General features: G+C 37.9%; 1 protein-coding gene across 11 annotated transcripts in view; it reads right to left on the bottom strand.

The window, feature by feature from the left end:
- Positions 1–12,180: 12,180 nt before the first annotated feature.
- Positions 12,181–26,066, bottom strand: part of Cep170 (centrosomal protein 170) — an 89,875-nt gene continuing 75,989 nt past the window's right edge. For all 11 annotated transcript variants that reach the window (XM_085687651.2, XM_048436420.3, XM_048436419.3 and 8 more), the window contains 5 exons: positions 25,120–25,290; positions 22,409–22,497; positions 16,078–16,171; positions 15,396–15,447; positions 12,181–14,507 (listed from right to left, as the gene is read on the bottom strand). In XM_085687651.2, coding sequence (XP_085543777.2) covers positions 14,218–14,507; positions 15,396–15,447; positions 16,078–16,171; positions 22,409–22,497; positions 25,120–25,290 — 696 coding nt within the window. In that variant the 3' untranslated portion in view covers positions 12,181–14,217. The remainder of the gene's footprint in view (positions 14,508–15,395; positions 15,448–16,077; positions 16,172–22,408; positions 22,498–25,119; positions 25,291–26,066) is intronic.

Raw genomic sequence — 26,066 nt, 5'->3', positions numbered from 1 at the left:
ACAGAGCTCTGTCCTTGCTAAGAAACCTTTTCACCTGAAACCTTTTACCCTTGATCACACCTGCTAGGCCCTGCAGGTGGTAAGATCTCAGCCAAGGTTGAGGAGTGAAGGAGGGCCAGGACAAAGAATCCAGCACTTAGGAAGGTGAAGCAGAAAGAACAAAGCCATTAAAACAAACCTACTGTCTTAGTGAGGGCTGCTATTACTATGATGAACCTTCATAATCCTTCAGTGAAGGAAGCCAGGACAGAAACTCAAACAGGGCAGGAATGTGGAGGCAGGAGATGAGGTAGAGAACACGGACAAGTACTGCTTACTAACTTGCTCCCCATTGCTTGCTCATCCTGTTTTCCTGTAAAATTCAGGACCACCAAGTCAGGGATGGCACCACCCACAATGGACTGGCCCCTCCCACATAAAAAATCACTAATTAAGAAAATGCTCTATAGGCTTGCTTACAGCCCAATCTAAACAAAACAAAGAAACAAACAAGCAAAACAAAGTGTCACCCTACTAAGTAAACACAAGCACCAAAGAATTAACCTACAGTTTGGATTTTGAATTTTCCTCAACAGTTCATGTATTAGAGGTTGGATCCCAACATGCCACTGTTGGAACTTTGTAGCATGTCCTAGTGAGAGGTCATTTGATCACTGGAAATGTGCCCTCAAAGGCTGTGGAAATCTATCTTTTTTGCTTCCTGAGCATGATGTAAGCGGCCCTACTCTACTTCATCTTTTTGTACTGGTGTGTGACCAAGCTACCACAAGAGCAAAAGCAACAGCTGTAAAGGCCAAGAGAAGAGCTCTCAGCTATCCATGGTTCCTCAGAGAAGTGCTTCTCCGGAGTGGGGATCAAAAGATTTCTAAAATGTCACACAGTATCTGAGGGTTATTTTCTTTATTTCTTCTTTAGTTCAAATTCTCCTGTCCTAATTGTCTATAATTTCTTAACTCTAATTTTCTGTCCCAATTCTATCATTCTTATTTCTTCTGCATTCTACATTCTTATCTCTCTACATTCTGCATTCTTCCAATCTTATTTTTTCTCAATCTTATTTCTTCTACATTCTTATTCTCCTCACCATTACAAAATCCCAAAATCATTAACAACTTATTAGTAATTAAAAACACTGCAAGAAAAATTCTCAGGAATACAGGCTTTCTCTGAAGATACATAGCAAAACTTGTCAGTTAGATTTTAGCTAACTGCAGCTATTTTGAACTAGAACAGAGAGGTGTTGATGAAGGAAGCTAAGGACAGCATAGGAGCTATTATTTCTTGAAGGACTATGATATAGCAAGGATAGTCACATGCATTCATTCTAGTTCACCAAGGCTTCTGAAGGACTTTGATCCAAACAAGGCCAGACATCTGCAATTCCATTCATGAATAGTAACTGTGAAAGTTCTGCTTGTTACCTGTCCACAAGGACACCTGTCTGGCCAATTTGCCCTGTCAGTCAGACTATTGATAGAGAAAAGATGTCATAGTTTCTCACCATACTACGGGACAAGGACTGGTCTACAAGAGCTTGTTCTATATAGCAAAACAACACAGAAGTCATCTTTCTGACCATCCACAAATATATGTACCCATAAGATTGAGATGCAATCATGAGATTACAGGTACACATTACATGGAAATGCACGGTAATGGGGAAATATCATAACTGTTATTGCACAAGTGAAATTGGAGATGAAAGTAAAGTTTTTAGAGCCAGTGGCCCTGCCAGCCCTGCAAGGCAGCGTTCCACCATCTGAGAATAATTTCTCTGATGGGCTGACATCTGAATTACCAACTGGTATAAGCTGTAATTGCATTATAGACCACAACAGCTCATGATAAATGTTCCTGACATCAACCAGACCTGGGTTAAGATCTCAAAGTTATGTGCATGATACATTTTTCCTCTGTTTAAATCTATTGCCTTGGGTATTTGTTTTGGTGACAGAAAGTTAACTGGAACAAGTTTTATAAAAAGTCAATTATGGAATATCAATGGCAGTTTTAATTAATTAGGAAGGTTGTCATTTAGAGGATTCCTATGGCAAATACTTATGTAAAACTGAAAATTCTCCTACAGTGTGTGTAATGAGTACATATTGTGATAGACACAAATTAAATGTGGATGCACAGAACACTTTGTCAGATGCTTGATAACTTGCATTCGAGCAAATGTTCATAGGTACCTTGATGATGTCACTGAAGAGTGAAGACCTTTCTGACAATTGAATTCTCTCAGCACCTGTGTCATGCCCTGAGTTTAGCTCACATTTGTGTTTGTTAAATGGATGTATGTCTTGAGGATACAATTTATATTGTTTAAAACAGAAGCCAGGGGACATATGCTGTCCTTGATACCCAGAAGTGATGCTAAATGAAAACATGCATCTGCTTTTGAAAGGGTTTAACTGTGTTTAAGAATAACAAGTTCTTTTGTGGTATTGTCTAAGTGACATTGCCCTGAATTTAATGGACAGCTAACACTTATCCCATGCACTTTTAGAGAAAGAATGATGTATTATATAGAACAGAGGGAGAATCAAGGAGATGCATACACAGCCAATGGCTGGTCTACTGTTGTCAATAGTATTAGTCAATATCTTCCAAAGCTAGATCAGTACCACATTATTTTAAAAACCTTCTGGAGAAAGCAGAAACATGAGAATTAGGATGACTCTCTTTGATTTTATAATTTAGATATCCATATCAATACTATCCATCCCGTTCAGATACATTTGGAGCACCTGTTATGGGCCAACCCATAAATCGTTTATAATTTTTGTCCTAGTGAGGTTCACACTTCATTCAAGAAAAGAAACAAATGCATTCCTGAATGTAGGAGGGAAGGCTGTGGGTAGAACAGGTTTAGTGTTGGGTCCTTGTATGATCATACTCATTTTGTAAAGTCTGTGTAACATACAGGCAGAGTCCCAATCTGAGTCGAACAAGCATGCCTCGGTTTTCTGGCAATACAGAGTATCCACTGAAGCTATGGCCAGCAGATAAAAGTGGCAATGTGGCCCTTACCACTGAGACACCCTTTGACCTTGGAGGGGTCTATAGAATGCTCATTACCCTGCACAGTAAAAATGCCACTATAACACAGGGAAGAAAGGGGCCTTACTGCACTGCTATAGTCACTATGATTGCCCCATAAGGTCCAACTGGCTGGGTAGGACAGCTCACACCCACAGTTCTAGCACTTTTGAGGCAGATGTAGGATGGTTTTGAGTTCCAGTTAAGCTTTGGCTATCAAGTTAAGACCCCATCTCAAAACCAAACAAAACAAGAAGCCAAATGACTGTTTTGGGATGGGGTACACTGTGAAATGTATTGCAACACATACCCGAGTCCCAAGATCCCAGGCATGTTGGGTAACTATACACTGGAAGAAATTTCCTGTCTCAGAGATGCTTTGCTCAAACTACCAGCAGCTGCTTCCCAAATTACCACATGGTACTGTGGGAGCACATTCCGTTCCTTCAGCCAATAGCCTTTAAAACACCAGCCCACTTGGGCGTGGTCTCTTATACTGTAAACACAGCAGTAAGCATATGCCCACTTTCTTGCTTCTGGCTCCTGCTTTCAGCTGCTAGACTCTGTTTCTGTTCGCATAGAAAACTGCTGTCTAGGACAGTGATCTGTAAGTTTTACCCTTAAATAAATAACCCTTTTATTATTCATAATAAGTAATAAGTAAGATTTGCAGGTACAATATCCAGTCCATTTGTATTTGACTGCTGTGGGATAATACTCTTGTGCACTGTAAAGACTTGCCACTCATCCAGCTGGATCAGGACTGAATGAGCATGTGATCAAACCAGACTCTCTGGTTGTAGCTGACAATGGGGGCTGATTGAGAACCCATTGATAAAAAACCTTCATCTGGTGATGGATGGAGATAGAGACAGAGACTCACATTGGAGCACTGGACTTAGCTCCCAAGGTCCAATAGAGGAGCAGAAGGAGGGAGAACATGAGCAAGGAAGTCAGGACCATAAATCTTCCCATGGAGATGGTGGGACTGATCTAATGGGAGCTCACCAAGGCCAGCTGGAATGGGACTGAATGAGCATGTGATCAAATCGGACTCTCTGAATGTGACTGACAATGAGGGAGGACTGAGAAGCCAATGCTAATGACACCGGATTTTGATTCTACTGCATGTACTGGCTTTTTGGGAGCCTAGTCTGGTTGGATGCACACACCTTCCTAGACCTGGACGGGGGGGGGGGAGCTTGGTCTTTCCACAGGGCAGGGTACCCTGACTTCTCTTAGGACTGGAGAGTGAGGGGGAGAAGGGTTGGGGGGAATGGAAGGGAAATGGGAGGATGGGAGGAGATGGAAATTTTTAATAAATAAATAAAAAAGATTTGCCACTCATATTGGTTTAATAAAATGCTGATTGGTCAGTAGCCAGGCATAACATATCTGACAGACTTTCCTGTGAAGTGGGGAAATTTTGAAGGACTTTCTACTTTGTCCTGGCAAAGTTTGGCAGTCATCTTTCTTGCATCCTGATATTCCAGTTTGGACAGTAACTGTCAGCAATTGAGGCAAGAGGGAGTTTCTTTGCCTGCATCGATAGCTTTTGCCATAAAGAAAACAAGTTTCATATGGAGTTTCATCTTCTTTGAAGTAATTGGTGCTGCCAGGAGCAAACATGTCTCACTGTCGGGAAAAGTCTAAGTTCTTAAAACATTTTAAATGCCATATTCTGTAGGTCTTTAAAGTGTTTGAAGATTTCCTATATGAAATATATCTCTGTATGACCTTGAAAAGACACCTAACCTGATTGCTTGCTTTTATAGTTTATAGATGACTATTAATCTGTACTATTAATCTGTATTTCTTCATTATATATTATATTTTTAAGTGAGCTGCATAAATGTAATACCCCGTAAGAAATGGGTTAATTTAAGTTGCAAGAGCTAGTTAATAATAAGCTTGAATTAATAGGCCAAACGATTTGTAACTAATACTAAGCTTCAGAGTAGTTATTCAGGAATTGACAGTTGGGAGAGAAACCTCCAGTTACAGTGTTACTTTGGGAAAGTGGTTCTGCTTTTATTCCAATAGGAAATGAGAGGCTGTGGATTCATTTTGTGTAAAGAAAAATCAGGTTTGATTGAGGAAGACCCCTTGAAAAAAAATTTCTGATAGGAGCAGATGGCCTAGATGATCCACTGTCTCAAAGTGCCTTAGTTGCAATTTCTTTTGAGTTCTCCATTCAGAATAGCTTCAAGATTGTTTTAAGTGATACAGCTTGACATAGTACTCTAGTCAGGATTTGACCATAATCCTAATTTTTCTCAGGTTCCCCCAAGGATACCCAGAACCCCCAATTAACAGAAATCAGTCTAGTAAACAATACTCACATGTCCAAAAAAAGTGGATTATGGGTGTTTGTCATTGTTTAGGGGGTTTTATTATCTTTAAATTTGTATCAATAAACTAAAATCCATAACAATATAAGATATCCTGAGATTAATAGCTGGTTTTTGAATTCAAGTAGATTCAATAATTTATCTTTTTATCATATCATTTCTATATTCTATCTTCCTTCCTTCTGAAAAAGACCTTTGAATTTAACTCTTTTATCTTTCCCTATCTTCCTTCCTTACGAAAGAGATCTTTGAATTTAACTTTTATCTTTTTTATTGACTATGACCAATCAGCATTTTATTAAACCACAAGATTATTCCACAGCAACTATACATATTGAATATTTTTCTTTTGACAGGTTAATTTTTCCTTTATACACAAAACCCTAGAATTCATAAAATAATATGAAAACTTTTTATAACTCAAAGAAAATCAGAAATGATTATTTATGGCTCTTGTCTGGAAGTTGCTCCCACCCACTCTGGATGCTATAGTTGGATTGTAGACATTCAGGGCCTAGCCATATCCCTGCTCCCTTCTGAGTGTTTGGAAAGTAATAAAACACAGTTCAAATCCAGTTCAAATGTACAAGTCCACAGACCCAACTGTGCCGCAGACCTGGGCAAGTGGCTCAGCTTCATTAGACTTTATTCCACCTCTGTTAATGATGATAGTGGTCATTATTGAGGGGGAACATTGGTGGAACTGTGGGAGATAAGGTCCTGACACATTATACACTATGTATTCATTTCTCTTCCTTTCCCTGGGCTCAGTCCAGATATGCCAACACTCTCTGAATTTGGGGTCACTGAAGTTTTATTAGAGCATCATACTGCTAACTCACACTATCAATCTCCACAGACTCCAAGGGATCTTCATTTCTCTTAGAATATTATTAAGACTCTGATGGCCAGGGAAAGCCTGAATGCCTTCATCAAGCAATTAAATAGGTTGTCTTTGCAGCCTATATATCTTCTCGGGGAGATGTAAGCTACCCATTAAAGTCTCCTTGGTTGCTTATGGTACTTCTGCCAGTTTGTTCTGTTTGAAGACTAAGGCCAGCCTTGGGGGATTTCTCTTCGGCTTAGTCATCAGGGACAGTGAGCTGCCTGGAACCTCTTCCCATTCTTTCCAGTGTGTAGCTCACCAATGTAACAAATGGGCTCATGTAGGCACAGTCTGTGAATCCAAGTCATAGGTGGGTTATCTCTGCTGTTTGCAAGACAGCTTTAACTATAATTTCAACATTAGAATCTTTGGGTCTAAGAAGAAAACCATTTTCTACTTTTTGCATTCTCCAAATTCAACTAGAGTGAATCTTGGCTATTTCTGTAGCTAATGTTCTAAATGTCGTGTCCCCAGGACAGTGCTACTGAGAGGTGGTAGAGACTTTGGGTGGCAAGTTCAACTTGGAGATTCCTGGGATACTGGGTGTGTGCCTCCAAAGGAGACCATGGAGTCCTCTTTTTCTTTTGCTGCCTGGCCTGGAGAGAGTGGCTTTACCATACCACATACTCATGCCAGGAGGTGCCACTTCAGGCCCAGAGCAAAGTCAGTCTGTCTCATTGTTTCAGAAGTTTGTGAAGGCTGCTTAATACAACTACTTAGAGTTCAAAGTTGAAAACACATGAAATATTGCAGCTTGAGCAATGCATCACCCTAACGAATGCCTAAATTATTAGTGCATTTAAATCCTTATACCATTCAAAAGGATGTAATTCTTTTCCTTATTATTTTTAGAAATACCTTTAATGGCTTAGAGAGGAGTGCATATTGTTCCAATGCAATGAGGATTCAAGGGTAGTCATTGACCACCATGCATGGTCTATTTCATACATTTTCAGGGAGGAATGAAAAATAGCACCCTGAGCTAGAAGTCTAGAGTTGATGCTGGAATTGACAACTTGGTCCCTGCATGATGATGGAAACGGCATGAAGTTGTTCAGCTCTGTCTCTTGTATGAGTAAAGGATTCATATATATATATATATATATATATATATATATATATATATATATATCCACACAAAAACTTTTACCTTGCTTCATAACCATTTGTACTATCTCTCGCTCCAGTGACCCTTGCAGCAAAACCCCTCCCCCACAAAAAAAAACCCCAAAAACAAAAACAAAAGAAACCACTACCTGGCAGCATCTCTCCTCTTCTGTAGCCTGCCCTCTTACTTTTTGACACTACAGAAATCACAAACATCACCCAAAAGAACAACTGTTAATGTCCCAAGAAATTCGCCTGCCCTGCTTTTCGATTATTGGCTGGTTCACTTGCTGTCATTGACATTCTTCAAGAATGACAGTCTCCCCTTCAAATAGTATTTAAAGTATTTATATACTGCTTGAAGTATTCTAGCAAACCATTTAATTCCTAAGAAATTAGTGGTTCTTTAGTAAATTGACACCTAGCTTAAGGAAAGACTGCATGGCTTGGTCAAGAGTCTCTAGCCACAGAGCATCCTATGATCTCTTCCTAATGAACTAAGTACATAAGCTCAGTGAAGGCTTATTTCATTTCCACTGCTTGTGTATGGGCTGAAGGAGGAAGCTCACTGTACATCTTTCCATCAAGACCACAGAAACAAGACCAGGCATAGATCGCTCAACACTTTATTATACCTTTAGGAACCAAAGGCGAAGCACTTCATTTCGATTGAACTTTTGCAATGACCATTGCTCGATTTTGCCTTTTGAAAATTTGACTTCTCTGAGAATTGGGGTTAGGGTGGGAGACAGCAGATTTGAAGAAAGGATGATTCTCTCCCACTGAAAAGACTTATTAGAGAGCTACTAATCAGCTTGGGAAGAAAATGAAGATACCCACACCCAAGGACTTTGAGGAAGAATACACATCAAAGTTAAAAGGAAACATCTATGTCTTTTTAGTATCTTGATAAATAATTTACATGTTAAGTACCCTTTTGCATGTACATCCTCGTGAATCTCCAAATGTACTTTACCCACCCTTTCAGTCACTTCCCTCGTTTTCATCCTTCCAATCTCCTATCTGTGCTTAGTGGCTACTGGTTTTGCCTTTCCTAGAATTATACAAACTGAGTCCCTAATGTATGTATTCTGTTGTCAGTGTCTTTTGTATTTTCTTAAACTGTTACCACTTACGTCTGTAGCTGTCTTGCTCCTTCCCATTGTTGAATAGAACTTCATCTTATGGATAAGTATAATTGCTTATTTACTTGCTGGTGAACATTGGTCATATTTCCAGGTTTTGGATATTACAAATACAAAGATTGTGTATGTTTTATGGCCATGAGATTTCTTTTGGAAAGTAAATGACTGGATTGCAGGATAGTTTTAAAAGGAATTTATATACCATTTTCTGAAACCACTTTCCTGTCTTAAATATAAAAGTATAATTACACATTATGAAGTTTTATAGGGTAATTTAAAATTTCAATGTCAATTGGTTTTCTTTGGAAACTCGAGATACTGGCAATGGAAAGCAGATACTGCAGCTCATCCATCCATCCTGTGCTGGACTAAAGTCTGGGAAACTGGAGTGATGGCCATGAGACTTCTTTTGGTTACCAAGAAAGAAATAGCACAGAGGTGTGTGGGCACATTTTTCTGTTTTAAAAACTCTCTTTTAGTTGGGCAGTGGTAGCGCACACCTTTAATGCCAGCACTCGGGATACAGATACAGGTGAATCTTTGTGACTTTGAGGCCAGCCTGGTCTACATGAGCTTCCAGGACAGTCAGGGCTGTTCCACATAGAAACCGTCTCAACTTCCTTTCTATGGAAGTCTGGTGCGGGAGAATTGTCTGTATTCTGTCAATCATGTTTTAAATAAACGCTGATTGGCCAGGCAGGAGGTGTAGGTGGGAAAACCAGACAGGAAGTGGAAATGATGCAAGGAGAGCAGGAGAATTCTGGGGAGGAGGAAGTTGATTTCTTCCACTCCTGCCCAGATCACCGAAGCAGCAGGACGTGAGCTGCCCCACTGAAAAAGGTACTGAGCCACATGGCTAACATAGATCAGAAAAATGGGTTAATCAAGATGTGAGCGTTAGCTAATAAGAAGCCTGACCTAAAGGGCCAATCAGATTTATAATTTACGGAGTCCTTTGTGTGATTTTTCTCTGGGACTAAACAGCTGGGGGCCAGGCAGAACAGAAAACCCCCCAACAAACAGGCCCCCTACTCTGAGTATTGTAAAGTGACACTGGAAACCCTATGTTATTGTATCTACAAGGGGCAAACTCCATGATGGTATCATTCCTCCTCCTCTCCCAGTAGTTCTAGCTGTATTCTGTCTAGACCCAAGGGACAGCTCCTCTTATTTTAACTTGGCTTACTTAGAGATAGGTGGAAAGTGTTAGAAGCACATTTCTGGTGACAGTCTTGATGCAGGGCCACCCGTTCCTATTACAGCCCTGGGTTTCCACCTTTAAAACAACAGACAGCTCCTCTGTAGACATGGTTTTCCTTGAAGCACTCAACATCCAGCTCTGTAGAGGGTTCTTACTTCCATCAGAGTTTATTGTAAGAAATAGCAAGATTTTCTGCTTCTGTTCCAAAGTGGGATCTGATGATCCTTTCTGGGGCAGTAGTCACTGATGCAAGGGTGGATGGGTAGAGGTCACTGGCTTGTCCAAGCTCTACCAGCTGTTTTCAGCTTATAAACTATGAACAATCTGAACATCTAAGTCAAAGAGATCTTGATTCAAATCCCAAACGGACTACTGAGTAAATTTCCTGTTCTTAGACTGCAGGTTCCTTAATCTTTAAGAGATGAGCTCATTTAGAGCTCTGAGAACTGAGATAGTGCAGCTAACCCACTTGGCATACTGCAACAAGGCCTGTCCTTTTCTCCATCTATACCTCAACTACCTCAAACATGAAGTAGCTGAACTATGTAATGTCTGCCAATTCTGTCAAGATCCAATATTGCACACCTCAAAACTAAAAGGATTCCGTCTATTTAAAAATCAGACTTTGCAATAGCTTGAGTAGCTATGTTGAAAATGAGGAAAAGATGTCAATGAACAAATGTTTACTGTATATTGAGTTTTGCACAAGGGCAATGCAGAGTAGCAAACATTCCAATAAGTAATGGCTCCAGGTGGTGAAGTTGGTGGAGCAGGGGTGGGGGGGAAGACTGGCTTTGTCTCAGAAAATTGCATTTGGAAGGAAGTGGGGAGCTAGTAGGAGAACCAACTTAGGTCAGCTCGGAGCTTACAAATCTTTGAATCCAGAGTTACAAGACTCAGACACTACTGCTTTCTGTTACCGGACACTCTCACATTCACATACCATAAGAGCTCCTCAAAACTAGACAGGCTGTGGATAGCTTCTTGGAGATTTGCAATTTACATGCAGCTCCAGGTCCAGCTCAACTGCACAGGAGAATATCTCAGAGGTTGACCGGGGAGCCTCCCCAGCTCTGTTTAAGACCTACTAATGGGACTGTGAGGCACAGTGAATGTCAGGTAAATTAAGAGCACACATGGAGGCAAAAGGGAAGAGAAGGGCTGTAAGGCAAAACATGGAACATTCTTACAAACAGATCAGAAGAAAAATGAACTGAAATGAATCTGCACATACAAGGCAGTATGTACTCCCTTCAAGAACAGCAAAGGGATAGCCCATGAATACCATGATACTAGAAGACTATGTCTCACCTAATGTTTACTCACTCAACTCTGAGCTAGCAGTGTCTCCCTTTCACTGTAGAGTCAAGGACATCTGTCTCTGTTCACTGCCAGAAATCTCAGTGATAAAAATACTTAGTATGTTAAGATAGTAACTATAGAATGGATCAGATCTGTCTGGGCAAAACTAAATCTGATGGGTTAAGAGACTTCAATGAGAAGAACCTGCAGTGTTTTTGAAGGAGTGTATTTCATACTCCCTACAAAAGCCTTGGATAAGAATGATGCCCTCTCATATTGTAAATCAGAGTTGGAGGACCACATCCACAGGGATAGTGCCAGGTCTCAAAACATTAAATCCAAGAGTTACTCCTATCAGAGATATAGCAAGCAAGACCATGGACATGAAAGAGGCTAAATGGTACAAAATCTGGAAAGGATATGCCTACCCAAAAAAATCAAGTCCAAGGACACACAGGAAGCTAAATGGTACAGAATAATGGGGTCCACCCAGGAGACAATATAAGGGATTTAAAGAGAAGTACACATCCATGAAAGCAAAACACTTTGCTATGGTATCAAAGGAGGGAAACTTTATGAGGATACAGGTGGGAATTGAGGATGGGAGGGCTATCAGAGAGTAGTGAAGGCAAAGAACAAGCATACAGAGGGATGAAATGCCCAAGACAGTCCAGAGTCTTGTAGGAGGAGCCAGTGAAAATTATACTGGGTACAATGACACATAAACAGGATTAGAACACGGAAAGCCCCACAGTCAAGCTGTGAAACTAGTGTTGTTTAGTAAAAGGGTGACATTCAAGACTCAAGCTCTATTGAGAATGAAGAAAAAAAGTCTAATTGATAGTTCTCAATGATGTTGAAGATATTGAAACTTCTCCTTTGTCCCCCAAAACACTGCTATCACAAAGCTTTTGGATGACCCAAGGTTCACTACAATTAACAGGTATGTGTGTGTTACACTAAAGTATTAAACTACTGTATACATTTATTGAATTCTCTAAGAATATTTTCTTTGGATGATCATATATTCATTAACACTGGAAGTCTCCTTCACTAGAGCACTAGAAAATGCCCTGTAAACAGTTGTTTGGTAAACTGATGAACATACATCTATCAGATGGTAGAAGATATGAATTCTATAATGCATAAAGTTCCAGAAACACTTTATTTAAAAATGGAGTTGTAAATGCATAACAAAATAACGTAATAAATGTAACAAAAATAAATAAGGAGAATGTATTCATACAAAATAAAAATAACATAGTAAAAGGCCAAATGTTTATAATTGAACAAAACTGTGTAAACAAGCAATAATGTAAGTATATATTTTATACTTTCTTAGACTCCTTATCATGTACTTCCATGTGGACAGACTCAGTACCAAACATTAACTAAAGGAGGGAACAATGGTGATTATTCTGCATAACTTTTTCTTCAAATGGACCGACCCTGTTTCTGTTTTGTTTTTCGTCAAAGCACCTCACTCCCCTTACAACCTCTGAAATCCCTTTGAAGCCTTACTTCATGAGAATTGTGAATTTAGTTTTATAAAGAAAACAATTCCGGTTTTTTTTTTAAAGAAAAATACGAGATCCATTATACAGCAGACTTTTGCTTTTACATCTTTACAAAAAGATTTTGTATTTTTATTAACTGATCCAACAGCACAGGATTTCTTAGATCCTGAAAAATCTTGAAGTATACAGTTAATCTCCCCTTAAAACAAATGTAGCATAGGTTATTGCTAATATATCAAAGATTATATCATAAAAGTTGCAGTTTATTCTTTATAGACTAATGGGGCCATTAAAGCAAATTCAGGCCTATTAATATTTAAAAGAATTAGGATTCACCCAAATTATAGCATTCTGGGAACACAAAAATAATTCCTTTATTTAAAAACTTATTGAAGTGTGAGTTTACCAGAAAGAAAACAAAACAGTAACAGAACAGTTTAAAGAAGGTATTTTTCACAGGCTTTCTTTAGCAGCTATTAGCCCAAAGCCTTAGTCGCCGTCGCTGTCTTGCAGGGTCCTTACAAATGTGTAAGACTGACACAGGGTTACTATGGACCTACAGGGAAACACAGAAGCAATTCAATGACTGGGAGTGGAACTATCAACTACTCTCACAATTACTGGTTCTCAACATCTCCTAATGAAGAAAAATTAACCTCATAATCATTTCAGAGGGATCCCCCTCCCCAACTGCCACATAAAAACTTGGTAACACAGGATAAATATACATGTTCTTAGTTTAAAAAATATACTCCACCTAAACTATCTGTGAAGTTTAACCTTTCTAGCTGTCATTTCATCTAAAATGAGAGACAAAAATCTTATTTCCTTAAAGTAGAAAGAAAGAAAGGAAGTAAAAAAAGGAAGGGAGGGAGCAAAGGAAAAACAGAAAAAAGTGCCAAATGGATCTTTTTGAAAAGTGGAGTAAAACACTGTGGGGTTAAAACAAATGAAGTATTGTCAACTTCCTATGTACAGAAGGACAAGTCAGTCCTTAATGATATATAGGCATGTCCATCTATCACTCCCGGTAAATCTTAGTGCAAACATAATAATTACTTTCCATAAACCCCACAACAAGTTACTTAGCAACGGTTATATAAATCACACTATGCTGCAAAACTCTTAGGACCCAGGATGACTGCTGTGGAGGGTCTGCTTTACTCTTACAGAGCATGGTGTCACTGTGTCCAGTGGCAGTGAGCAATAATATAAACCCTATTATTAAGAAGCAAATTGAATGGTTTAACAATCTGTACAGCTGACAAGAAGTTTATCTCAGAGATTAGCTTGGCACAAGGAGACATAGGGGCTCAGAAACCTTGGATATTTTAGTTTGTTTGTAGGTCACAGAATGGCTTAAAACAAACAAACACAAAGATCCATGAAGGGAAAGGATGCAACGATGTGGTTCAATTTGAAAATCACGAAACCACAAAAGGCAAAGCTGACACAAGTTGCCTTCTGTTAAGTGTGCTTCAAGTGGTTGTCTGAGTGGTTTGAAAAGACTGGCATGACACATTAGAGGTAAAAATAAATAAATAAATCAAGAAGACAAAGATAAGATTGTTGCTGACCAAGCTCTCTTGTTTTGTATGTCAACACCATGCTGCTTCCAATACCCCTAGTCACTCCACAGGTAGCGTCTCTACCAGCCAAGGGAACATCACTCTTGTACTGTCACGTCTTCCTCCTCCCCATCAGGGTTGAACCTATTGAAATGGATACTGAAATCAGCCTCAGATTCAGCGTTCTCAAACTCAGTTGAGGCTGCAGCTGCTGTAGGGTGCAGAGCCCTAGTGTCTGGGCCGCAAAGTGCTGGTGTCTGACCAGGGCTGCTGTGGTTATTAACCGGACTGGATTTCTGTTTTGGGGGAGACGGTAGGATAGCATTGGGAAATCCCATGTTGTTAAGAGCCTCCAAAGTTCCATCTGGGTCAATCATGGCATTGATCACTGAAGGAGATAAAAAAAAAAAAGGAAAAAGAGATGTAATTCTGCTTTCAATAAGATGTGGGTATGAGCACTGATTTATCATTAAGACAGAATTTAGTTAGTCCTTTATTACTGTACTTACCCTGATTTAATAATCCTGTGGTTAACCTATATTGTAGATTACGCAGACCTGAATGTGCTTCCTAGGCCCCTACAGTCCCTATAGATACTTCAGGAAACTAAACAGACTAGTACTTGGAAGGGTGAAAGCCAAGAGCCTTCGGAAACTTTTACCATCATTGAAGGGTACTGAAAATACTAATTATGTTTCTAACACCCAGATTTTGCCAACTATAAATACCAAAATATGTTCACGATCTCACTTTATGCCAAGTGTGGTGGCACCAGAAGTGGAGAGAGGCGGACCAAGAGTTCCAGGTCATCCCCAGCTACATAGAGAGAGCTCAAGACCAATTTGCACCAAAAGCAAAACAGAAATTTTTTTTTAAAAAATCTAATTTTATAATATTTTAGTTTTTATATTGGGAGCTATCCATATATTCACTTTATGTGGGTAGGATAGAAGGTAGCGCCTCACACATGCAAGACAGGCACTCTAGGACTAAGGAACATCTCCAGTCCTTTATATAGAGTTGTAAAACTTTCCTTTTATGAATAATTTGGATATATTCAGCTCTATACTTTTATATGTACTAGTTGGTAGTAGTCAAATACTGTCTCAATAATTAAAAAAAATATATAAGAAGTACATTTTCAGAAATAGAATACACTAAGCTAGTCTCAAAAATCAATTCTCCTGCCCCTGCCTCCTATATCCTGGGATTATAGACATCCACCCTACACTACCAAATCCAGAAGCATAACTACTTAATTTAGTAGTAAATTTACCTTGCAATTGTTTTTCAACTCTTTTCAGCTCTTGTAAAATAGAAGAAATCTCCTGCAGGGAAAGCAATACTCCAAATTAGCTTACTAAGACATTCTCAGACTACAAGCCATGCACCTCATTATTTCTATAGTACTGACTGCATTAGTAGCCATATCAAAGGACACCCAGCAAACAAGATCCAAATTAGATTCTTTAATAATGAAATTTGAGTAATTTTTTTTCAATAAGACGTTCAAGGCAATTTACTACTATACAAAGGAAGATTTTGAAACATCTGGCCTAGTCTACTTTGTAATATCTTAACAATGTGCCTGTGAGTTTTCTTTGGAAAAATATATAAAGTGAAACATCAACATAGAACAACCTGATAAATCCATGCTTTAAAACAGACAAAAACTGTATTAAATAAATGAAAACAACATGTCAACTTAAAGTTTAAAGCTACTTCTTTAATAGTGTATAATTATCATGTAAATAAGATGTATCAGTGAGAAGTACAGAAGATTCTCCGTGCTCTCTGCAGCCTTTAAACAACTGATGTTTTAAACACCATTTGGCTGAAATTTACTCAATCTATGCATTCATAGTCTTTGAGTATGTGAATAAATACTCAAAACCATTTCTTTCCCTACAAAGGAAGCCATGCTACTGAAATATCTTAATTTTGAAAAACCATCATACCATGCTTGACGTCTTCACAATAGGAACCTCACTTTCAGCTCTTAACTTGCTCTCTATGTCATCCCAGTTCCGATCTTTGTCTTTAAATAATATTCTACAGGTCAAAAAACACAAGCATTGTAACCTTTCATGGTCTTGGTGATAATAGAAAAAAACAAGATATCATTTCAAAACTACATAATGAAAAATAAAATGATTAATTGAATTCAGAATTAATAATTAGCTAATACTATCAATTCATGCTTGTGGAAAAACTATTAAAACATAACTAACTGGATACAAATACATGCCTAAAACTAGTATTTGTCTTATTTTTAACTGAAAATTGAATGAAAGTGTTATTATTATTTGTAACTAATGATATACCTACCACTTAAGAAAGATTTAACTTTATTGTGATAGAAATGTAAAGAATACGTAAAACAAAATTAACAAAATATGTTTACAGGTATGTAATTGTTGGTTAAAACCTCTTTACAGAGGAACCATCAACCTTGTTGATGGATCAAAGAATGAACATCTTAAAGTATTTACTATGCTGCTATTCAAACTCTTAATTCATGCTAGTGTACTTGCACAAAACTTACGAGTAAAGTCAGTGTAAAGTTTTATACATTTCTAACAAAAAGAACTAATAAAATAACTGTTCTGTATGAGAAACTCAAACTTCTTAATTTTTAAAGCACTACAATTTTTGGTCAACCAATACATTAAAATCTCAGACACAAATCAGCACTTTTAGAAATATTTAAACACTATTTTGTTTAAGTTCTCCAATAAAATCTGGTCTAGAAATATACTTTAAATACTGTACATTAAAACAGTCTTTTCATTTAAAGATTTATTTTATTATTATGTTTACGGTTTTCTGCCTGCATGTATGCCTGCATGACAGAAGAGGGCACCAGATCTCAGTATAGGTGGTTTTGAGCCACCACATAGTTGCTGGGAATTGAATTCAGGACCTCTGGAACAGCAGCCAGTGCTCTTAACCTCTGAGCCATCTCTCCAGCCCTCACTTTAACATTCTTAATGGTATTTCTTCAAATGTTATTTAAAAGCACACATTAATTAAAATCAAGTTCTGAACATCTGCAATTTTTCATAATCAGGTTAAAAAGAGTGGAGAGTCTGCAGAAGAAAATTCTTCTGAGCTAAGAAATTTTTCAAATAGAAAGGACTGAATCTCAGTGCCAGGTACCCAAGAGCTTTATTTAATGATGATAACACCAAGGAATAAAAAAATTTGCTGTTCCTTTTTAAGTAGTCTTTTTAGCAACAAGATTTACAGAAAGCAAGAAAATAATGAGGGCTCTACAGGTTAAGTGAGACCTAAAGTGGCCGGGACAAAGTAGTGTGTGCTTAGTATTGAGGTGGTAAGAATTAAGGGACTTTCCCCATAAAATAATGAATGACTGCAACACACATGGCTTCTAAAACTCCTAAAAATTTCCATGATGGTGAAAAAAACATAGGGCAGCACTTACTTAAGGCTCCCGATTCACTGAAAACAATGTCCTATTGAAAGAATAAGACCTTATTTTTAAAAACATGTCAAACCTATTACTTTGGCTTTAGGAAACTAACTCTAATTACATATGTGGATGTTAAGGAAGCAGAAAACCACATCAGCACGTTATTTTAGACAAAGCTATACTGGTCAAAACCCTTTCATTTAAAATGGTCATTTAACAATGGTCATCAGATTATAATTAAATTCAAAACAGTAGCTGGGCTAAGCTTCATTTCATTCAAAATTAGTAAAATAAAAAAAATCTTTCCAATGAAGTTACTGGCATTGGGAGAAAAAACGTCTTACTAAGTCCTTAATACAAGTAGTCTGGGCCACCTGAGTAGTTCAAAACTCTGAGGGCTAATTGTCACAGAGCTAGGGGACTGGAAGGTTGCAAGAATGCTGGATAGTAGGGACATTCAAACAATTTAAGTATACATATGCTTAGATTTTCACTGGGCATCTTGAGTCTGTTTCTGAGCTGTGGTCATTCCCCAAACCACCATAGTAATTTCCATGCAGAAGGCCAGTTTGCATCCCTTAGATTTAGTCATCAGAAGTCACATACGCTTTTTAAATACTTCCCCCACCCCCTTTCCGAATATCTGAGGTGAAAGTGAACCTTCTGTTGCAGAATATTTGTATACTGTATGATGTGCTGCTGTGACTGGCTAACAGAAAGCTGGAAGGTCAATAGGTAGTCAGGAGGTATAGGTGGAACTTCAGGCAGAGAAAGAACTCTGAGAGGAAAGGCAGAGTTGCCAGCCAGACACGGAGGAAGTAGGATGGACAGTACAGAGTAAAAGTAAGTGAGCCACATAAAAGAACATAGATTGGGTTAATTTAAGTTATAAGGACTAGTTAGAAACAAGCCTAGCTAAGGCCGAGCTTTCATAGTTAAAGTGTTTCCATGTTGTTTCTTGTGAGCTGATGGCCCAAAGAAAAAACTGGCTACAACTCTCCTTCCATTACCTTTCACTCTTAACTAGACATAACTCTATCATATACGATTCTATACACTGGCTCATTATATCTGTGCCTCAAGCTTGGCAATCAGTGATAAATTTCATAAAAATAATCAAGACATTTTATCATCTTTATAATCTTTTATAAAGTTTGCTATAAGCTTACACATACCAAAAACTCTAAGTTCACACAGAAGGCAATTCAAATACATGTAACATTTGTGATTTATGTCACTAAGGCATTTACAGACATTTTTCAAGTTTCCCCAACCATCAAATTTCAAAAAGAGCAAAATCAATTAGTCAATTTATTAATCTATATAGTATCTGGACTCAAGTTTAATTAAATGTAAAACCCACGGTATTTCCTGTGAGGGAGTCTGGAAATGAGTTCAGTGCAGACTGAGCCAGATGCTCTGTGTAAAAGTCAACAACGGCAAGTACATGGCAGGCAGTCTAGGATACTATGTTGACTGAGTGACTACCTGGATAAGAATCTAGCTATTAGGGAGGGGATTTTTATTTCAGTAAGGTATCATTGTATGATATATTCAAGTATTTTCCATTAGCAAGTCACACATAGCCATGCAACGTGACTCCTGTGACATTTCCATGGACAACAGGGTATAGAGAGAACACTCATTTGATTTATTACCTTCCCATGGCATTTTACGAAGAAGGATAAACTCAGTAATAAATTCTGCTTAAACTGACCCTTTGCCTCTATACAGGATTAGATTAGCTGTCACCATGACCCCTTGCCCTTTCTCTTTTCTCTTCAATTCACTCTTCTTTTCTATGAAATTACCCAAAGGTCTTTGGTATGAGTTCCCATGATTTTATCTCATATTTCCTTTCCAAAACACTGTCACTCTGACATAATCTCACATTTTCATATCTGCCTTCTGTACTTAATTGTGAAGGGGTCAAAAATGCTACAAATAACATACAGCCACAAATAATTCAATGAATAAATTTAGAGACTTTAATAGCATCCCACCCTTGGTGATAATCTGGCAACCAAACCCAGGGTTTTGCACATTCCTTTTTAATTCCTATATAAGTCTGCCATGGCCAGCATTTATTTCATTTATACAGTCCTTTGGTTAATCCTCCACGTTCAACTTTAGAGTACAATTTTAGTGGAATTAAAACCACAACAGCAGCAACTGTTTCACCACCAATTAAACTGAATATCTGAGTCAAACTTGAGGAATGACTTCTCTGGTTCAAGGCATGTGACCTAGGCCTAGAGATTTGTTAATTTAGGTGTAATAACTAATTAGTTTACTTTTTTCATACTGATTTTAAGTGGGCTGTCCCCTAGAATGCACCTCCCTGTAGGCACATACTGACCTGAGGGTATCACAGGTGGATGGAGTGACCTGTGAGGTGAGCTCTTGCTCATGAAAGAAAATGGAATCAACATACAGGTCTGATATGATCATAGCAAAATAAACCTCATGTAAGACAGGTTCAGAATTAACTACATCATTACCAAGTATGAAGTATGAGTAAAATACAAACAAAAGATTAATAGATAAGATCAGACATATGCAGTGTTTTGTAAGTAACATTCAATTAATTTCTCTAAAATCAACAGTGAACCGTAACTTTTAAAGTTCAACTCACTTTTAATAATTCACCGAAATTAGTACAATTTATAATTTTCATCATCTTTATCCAATTAGTAATTTCAATAATAAAAATGGGCAGACTTAATTTAGAGGGACTAGCAACTGCAAATAGTGAAGCACAGTTACCACTCAAGCAAAACAATGAAATGAGGACAAGTCTTCTCAGTGCACAGAAATTAAGCCCAGGCTAACTCACTAGGCGAACAAGCTGGCATGTGTGTCTTTGTTCTGGTAAAGTCTAATATATCTGTGCTCTCCATAACTACTTACTAATGAATATGGAATTATTATTCTGTGGAAAGTTAAGTTTATTTAAATATCAGGGGTGTATGAGAATTAACAGAGAAATTTTCTTAAAAAATTTTCTTAAAAAACAATGCATACTATATGAAAGAAGTCATTAAAATAATTTTGAAAACCCTGTTTATAGTTGCTCATTAAGAAAAGTCAAATATTCAATCCCTTAAGGTACTATGCCTCTTATTCTAATCAAACACTAAGGATCTATCAATATGTTTAACTGATACTTTTGAAAAACTAAGATATTAGGCTAAAAAAAAGGCCCAAGATGCAAAGAGCAAGTAATCATGTTTCCATCTGTTTGAGACTTTTGAGAGCTGAACTTAAAGGGGAAAATACATATACATGTGATATTTTATGTATAATACAAACATATTTTGAATATTTTTATCTTTAAATCATGCTCATATATTATTAAAAACTACTAAAAGTAAAGAGGAAAATGGACAGTGCAGATCACACATTTTATTTATTTATTTATTTATTTATTTATTTATTTATTTATTTATTTATTTAATTCATCTATTTCATCCTGGCCACAGTCCTGGCTCCCACCTCCCTAATCCCCTCTTCTTCTGTCTCCATTCAGGAAAGGGCAGGTCTCCCATGAGTATCAATAAAACATGGCATATCAAGTTGCAGTAAGACTAAGTACTACACTATTTTTTTTAATGAAGATTCTTTTACTACATTTATTTGTTTGTTTACTTATTTAGGTTCAGAGCTAAATCAAATTTAAAGCCTCACAAATGGCAGGCAAGCACCCTACCATTCAACCTTCATGGGCTCTGGACTCTAGCACCAGCTCCAGTCACTTTTTTTTCTTTTTTGAGATAAGTTTTTTTTTCTGTCCAGGCTGTTCTGGAACTAGCTCTGTAAGACCAGGCTTGCTTTGAACTCACAGAAATCCATCTGCCTCTGCCTCCTGAGTGCTGGGATTAAATGTGTGTGCCTCCACTGCCCAACTCAGTTACTATTTTTTTTTTAAATTAAGAATGTGAACCTAGACAGGGAAGTACTGAGCTGAGCTCTTAAAGTCCAGTAGAAGAGAGATAATATGAGCAAGGGGATCAAGACCATGATGGGGACACACACTGAAACAGTTTATCTGAGCTAATGGGGGCTCACTGACTCTGGACTGACAGCAGGAAAAACAGCATAGGACCAAACTAGCCTCTGAATGTGGGACACAATTGTGTGGCTGGAGCAGTCTGTTGGGCCACTGGCAGTGGGACCAGGATTTTTCCCTACTGCTTGAACTGACTTTTTGGAGTCCATTCTCTTTGGAGGAATATCTTGCTCAGCCTATATATATAATGGGGAGGGCCCTGATTCTGCTCAAAATAATGTGCTAGACTTTGTTAACTCCACATGGGAAGCCTCGTCCTTAGGAGTAAACTGGGGTGGGGTAGGTTTCTGGAAGGTGGAGAGAGTGGGAGGAGGGGAGAGAATGGGAACTGGGATTGGTATGTAGAATGAGAAAAGACTGTTTTTTAAAAACTAAAGAACTTAGAGCTGAGCAGTGTACATAGATTGAATCATTAAGGTTGCTGTGCCACATATTCCCCGAGTCTTAAGAGCTTAGACTGCCCTTTTCCCCTGCAGAAGACACTAGAGTCCAGTTTGAGTTAGAGAAACCTCAAGAGTCTGTTAATTTAAAAACATTTACTGATATTTTGTGAAGGAGGAAAATGGATTTGGTTACTAATAACTCAAAGTGTTAATTCTCAATTATAAATGGGTTCATGACCAGGGACATTGATTTAGCCGAGACTACTCCTTACAGCTGAAAAGTAACTGGCAGCAACAGCAGTAAAAATCCACATCGGTGATGTCACCAGCTCCTCACAGCTGTGGCAACAGCTGGAACAGAAAATGGAACAGGAAACAAAGCAAAGATTAGAGAAACAAAGTACCTAATTTTCCCAGCTGTTTTATCAATAGATTGTCTTATTTTCCTAGAGAACTGGAAGACAGATGACAGCAGTAGATTATCTCCCATGACCTGAAACAGAGAAAAAGTATATTAGTATATATTTACTGAATAACTTAAGAACACTAGCTGCAACTGATTATACTAATACTATTTATGGCAATTTTAATTTAAAAGAAATGATGTGATCAGAGTAATTAAATTGAGAAAACAGAAGAAACACCAACAGAGTTGCTTTGTTAAATAACTTGTCAAAGTTCTCTATTATTTTGGTCATCCAATTTCAAGAATAACCCATTTTATACTCTTTAATCACTAACATGATCTTGCCTCTCATACTTATAATCCACATTATCATAAAAGGAAAAATATAAGCAAAGTACTATATTATCTACTTATTTTTTGGAGACTATTGAGGGAGATAAATTTTAAAGAATTTACTCAAAGTAGTAAATTTTCATGATGGGGCTGACATTGCTGCAGTTGTGAACCAGGGGTAAAAGTGAGGTCAGTAAATTTATGTCAATGCCACAGAGAGATTTTAGGTCCCCAAGGTCACATGATCTCCTGTTGCAGAGAGAAGACAGTCACAGACAGCATGAAGCCAAGGAGCACAGAGTATTAAGATAGGTGGCAAGCTGAGTTGGGCTTAAATCACAAAAGACAAAGCTAGTGTAGAAGAGTAGAAGAAGGACTCAATTTGATTCAAGATGTGGCTTCCAAAATAGCCCTATATTGCAGATTCTCTAAAAAGAACCCAGAAAGATAAGACACGACTTTGGATGACAAAATGCTTTAAAAAAAAAAAAACAACAGAACATGACATAACAATGTAACACAGGGGATGCAACTAAATACTGTGTAAGAAAGCAGGCAAAGCAATCACTCTAGGTTTTGTGATGCAGCACAGTAAGAACTGTGAAGTAGTTCATGAGTGTGACAGGAATAGGAAGTGCTCAGGACACAGATCTGGACGCACTGAGGACAGCAGGCTGAGTGAGGAAATACGGAAATTCACAAGAAGACAAGGAAAGGGTGAGGAGGAGTTATGTGATTAGTGGGCCTCGAGGAAACAGATGAAATACAAGAGAAAATTATGTAAGAAGAAAGGGAGCAGCATTCTATGGAAAGAATACCACATAGAACAAGGTTTCTCTCTTTTACTCCATAAAGTATAGGGCAGTGTTACAGTGTATTAAACTTCTGATATCAGCCTTGAGATGACTTCATTAAAAACATAAACGTCTTCCTCAAAATTTCACTACATTTAGAGGAATTTGTCTTCTCATACCTGAGGATACATAATGAATATGGGTAAAATTAGGAGAATAGATTATTTTGTTTATACTAAAAACAAACTATCCACTATTAGTGTACATAGGAAAATTAAGTTATAGAAGTCTCTCAAGGATTGGCATTGCAACTCTGTAGTTTTCTCATTCAGCAAATCTTCGGTTCAGTATTACTAAAACATTCAGTACTGATCACAGTGGAACACATCTACAAAACGGTATTTGTGAGGTAGAGGCAAGAGGAAAAGAGCTGGGCTGAAGACTAACCATAACTACATGGTACTTGAGGCCAGTCTGGGCTACATGAGACCCTGTCTCCAGAACCTCTAAGTTTGTTTTTTCAAGACAGGGTTTCTATGTAGCCCTGGCTATCCTGGCTATTCTATGTAGTGGTCTACACAGTTCAAGGTTGGCCTTAAACTCAGAATTCTGCCTGCCTCTGCATCCCAAGCATTTGGATTAAAGGTTGCCACCACACCTGGCAACCCCAAACATTCATACACACTACTATTTGGGTCCTTGAACCCAAGGATACAAGAGTACAGACTTGTGATCAGTTCCTTTCTGTGAATGTCTTGCTGCTACAGACTTTCTCTACTACCCTCTATATACTGTTCTCAACCAGTCTTTGCATGGTGCTGTTTCAAATGACTCCTCTTCCTCTCTTCCTCTCTCTCTCTCTCTCTCTCTCTCTCTCTCTCTCTCTCTCTCTCTCTCTCTCTCTCTCTCTCTCTGTGTGTGTGTGTGTGTGTAAAAATCCCTTCTACATCCCTGAGATCCCCCAAGCCCTTTTCATCTATTTTCCCATTGGCATAAGCCTTTCTTTTTTTTGTTTTTCACTGGCATTCATTTAGAGACAGGTTTTTCCGTGTTACTCAGCCTGCTCTCAGACTCCTGAGCTCAAGTGATTCAAAGAACTGTATTCAGGTGTATACGACTGCACCTGCTAACATATTCATTAACAACAACAAGATTTACTTTTTTATGTGTATGATTGGTTTTTGTTTTTTTGCCTGCCTTTATGTATGTACACGACATGCAAGCTTGGTGCCCATTGAGATCAGAAGGTGTAAGAGCCCCTGGAACTGGACATGGTTATGAGTCACTATGTGGGTGCTAGGAAACAAGCCTGGGTCCTGTACAATACAGTAAGAGCTCTTAACTGCTGAGCCATCTTTCTAGTCTCATAATTATTTTTTAAAGATTTAATAATTTTATAAATAGTGGCTTTTAGGTTAACTTAGAATTAATCTCAACTCTTATAAACATTATTAGTTTAGCTTGGACAACTCATCCTCTTTAGTAATGTATTAACGAACTTGATAATCCCTAAAGTAACTGGGACCTAACGGCAAGTAAGGATGTCTCTTCACTATATGTTAAAAGTTGGCAGTTTGCTTACTTCATCCCTACTCCAGGTTCTCCGTCTTGTAATTGTTAAGTGATCAGGAGGCTCTGCTGGTTGAGATCTTGAATCACCAGATCGACCATTGTTTCCTTCTGGTGTTTTAGAATGAACTAATGGAGGTATCTTTCGGAAGTTGAGGCTTTCATCAAAAACACGGTCAACCAACTAGTAGGACAAAAGCAAACCCTTATGAGAACAGAGCAGTAGCAAGTGTAGAAATACTGGCATTATATTTTTTTTTTATATTAGAGAGAAGTCACTTTATTTTCATGAGTAACAGAAACATGGTATCTTCAATAAACCAATTACTTTTTAAATAAGCACACCAAACAGGTTTCTTCCATGAAGTAGATGTTTATCTATACTGATCTTATTTTCAGAATCGAAAACACTGAACTATGCTAAATTCAACCGCTTCATGATTCCTATGTTCTCCAAATGAAGAAGAGATGCTAAAAGAAAGCACCCTGGGCCACACATGTTGGTGGACAATGAGTTCACTCTACTCACATTGCCTTACCAGGATAAAACAATGTTTCTTTTTCTTAGTTTTCTATCTTTTTTCCTCCCCAAATCCAGGTGCCAAATTTCTTCACAAGATACATAAATGGCAAATTTCAATTAATTTTACAAAAGGAAAAAAAATTAATTCACATAAGTATTTTGGCCTTCGGCAAACTTTCAACAACGATAGAGAACATACATCTTCCTAGAGTAAAAAATGGTCCTGCCACCTACAGTGCAGACTATGGACATGCGACACCAAGTAACGGGTTTACCGACGAGAACAACTAGTGTAAAATCTGAAATAAATAAAGGGGGAATGGAGATATATCCCATGAAATATCTCGGTAATTCCACAGGGTCTCAGTGAATGAATAACCGTGTTAGGTAAAACTGAGTTAGAAAGCTGAGAAAATAATATTATTTAAATGTACCAG

Source organism: Myodes glareolus, chromosome 5, assembly GCF_982192425.1.
Source record: "Myodes glareolus chromosome 5, mMyoGla1.1, whole genome shotgun sequence".
In the NCBI taxonomy this organism is placed as follows: domain Eukaryota; kingdom Metazoa; phylum Chordata; class Mammalia; order Rodentia; family Cricetidae; genus Myodes; species Myodes glareolus.
The sequence above is the reverse complement of the archived record's forward strand: the minus strand, read 5'-3'. Positions and strand labels throughout refer to the sequence as shown.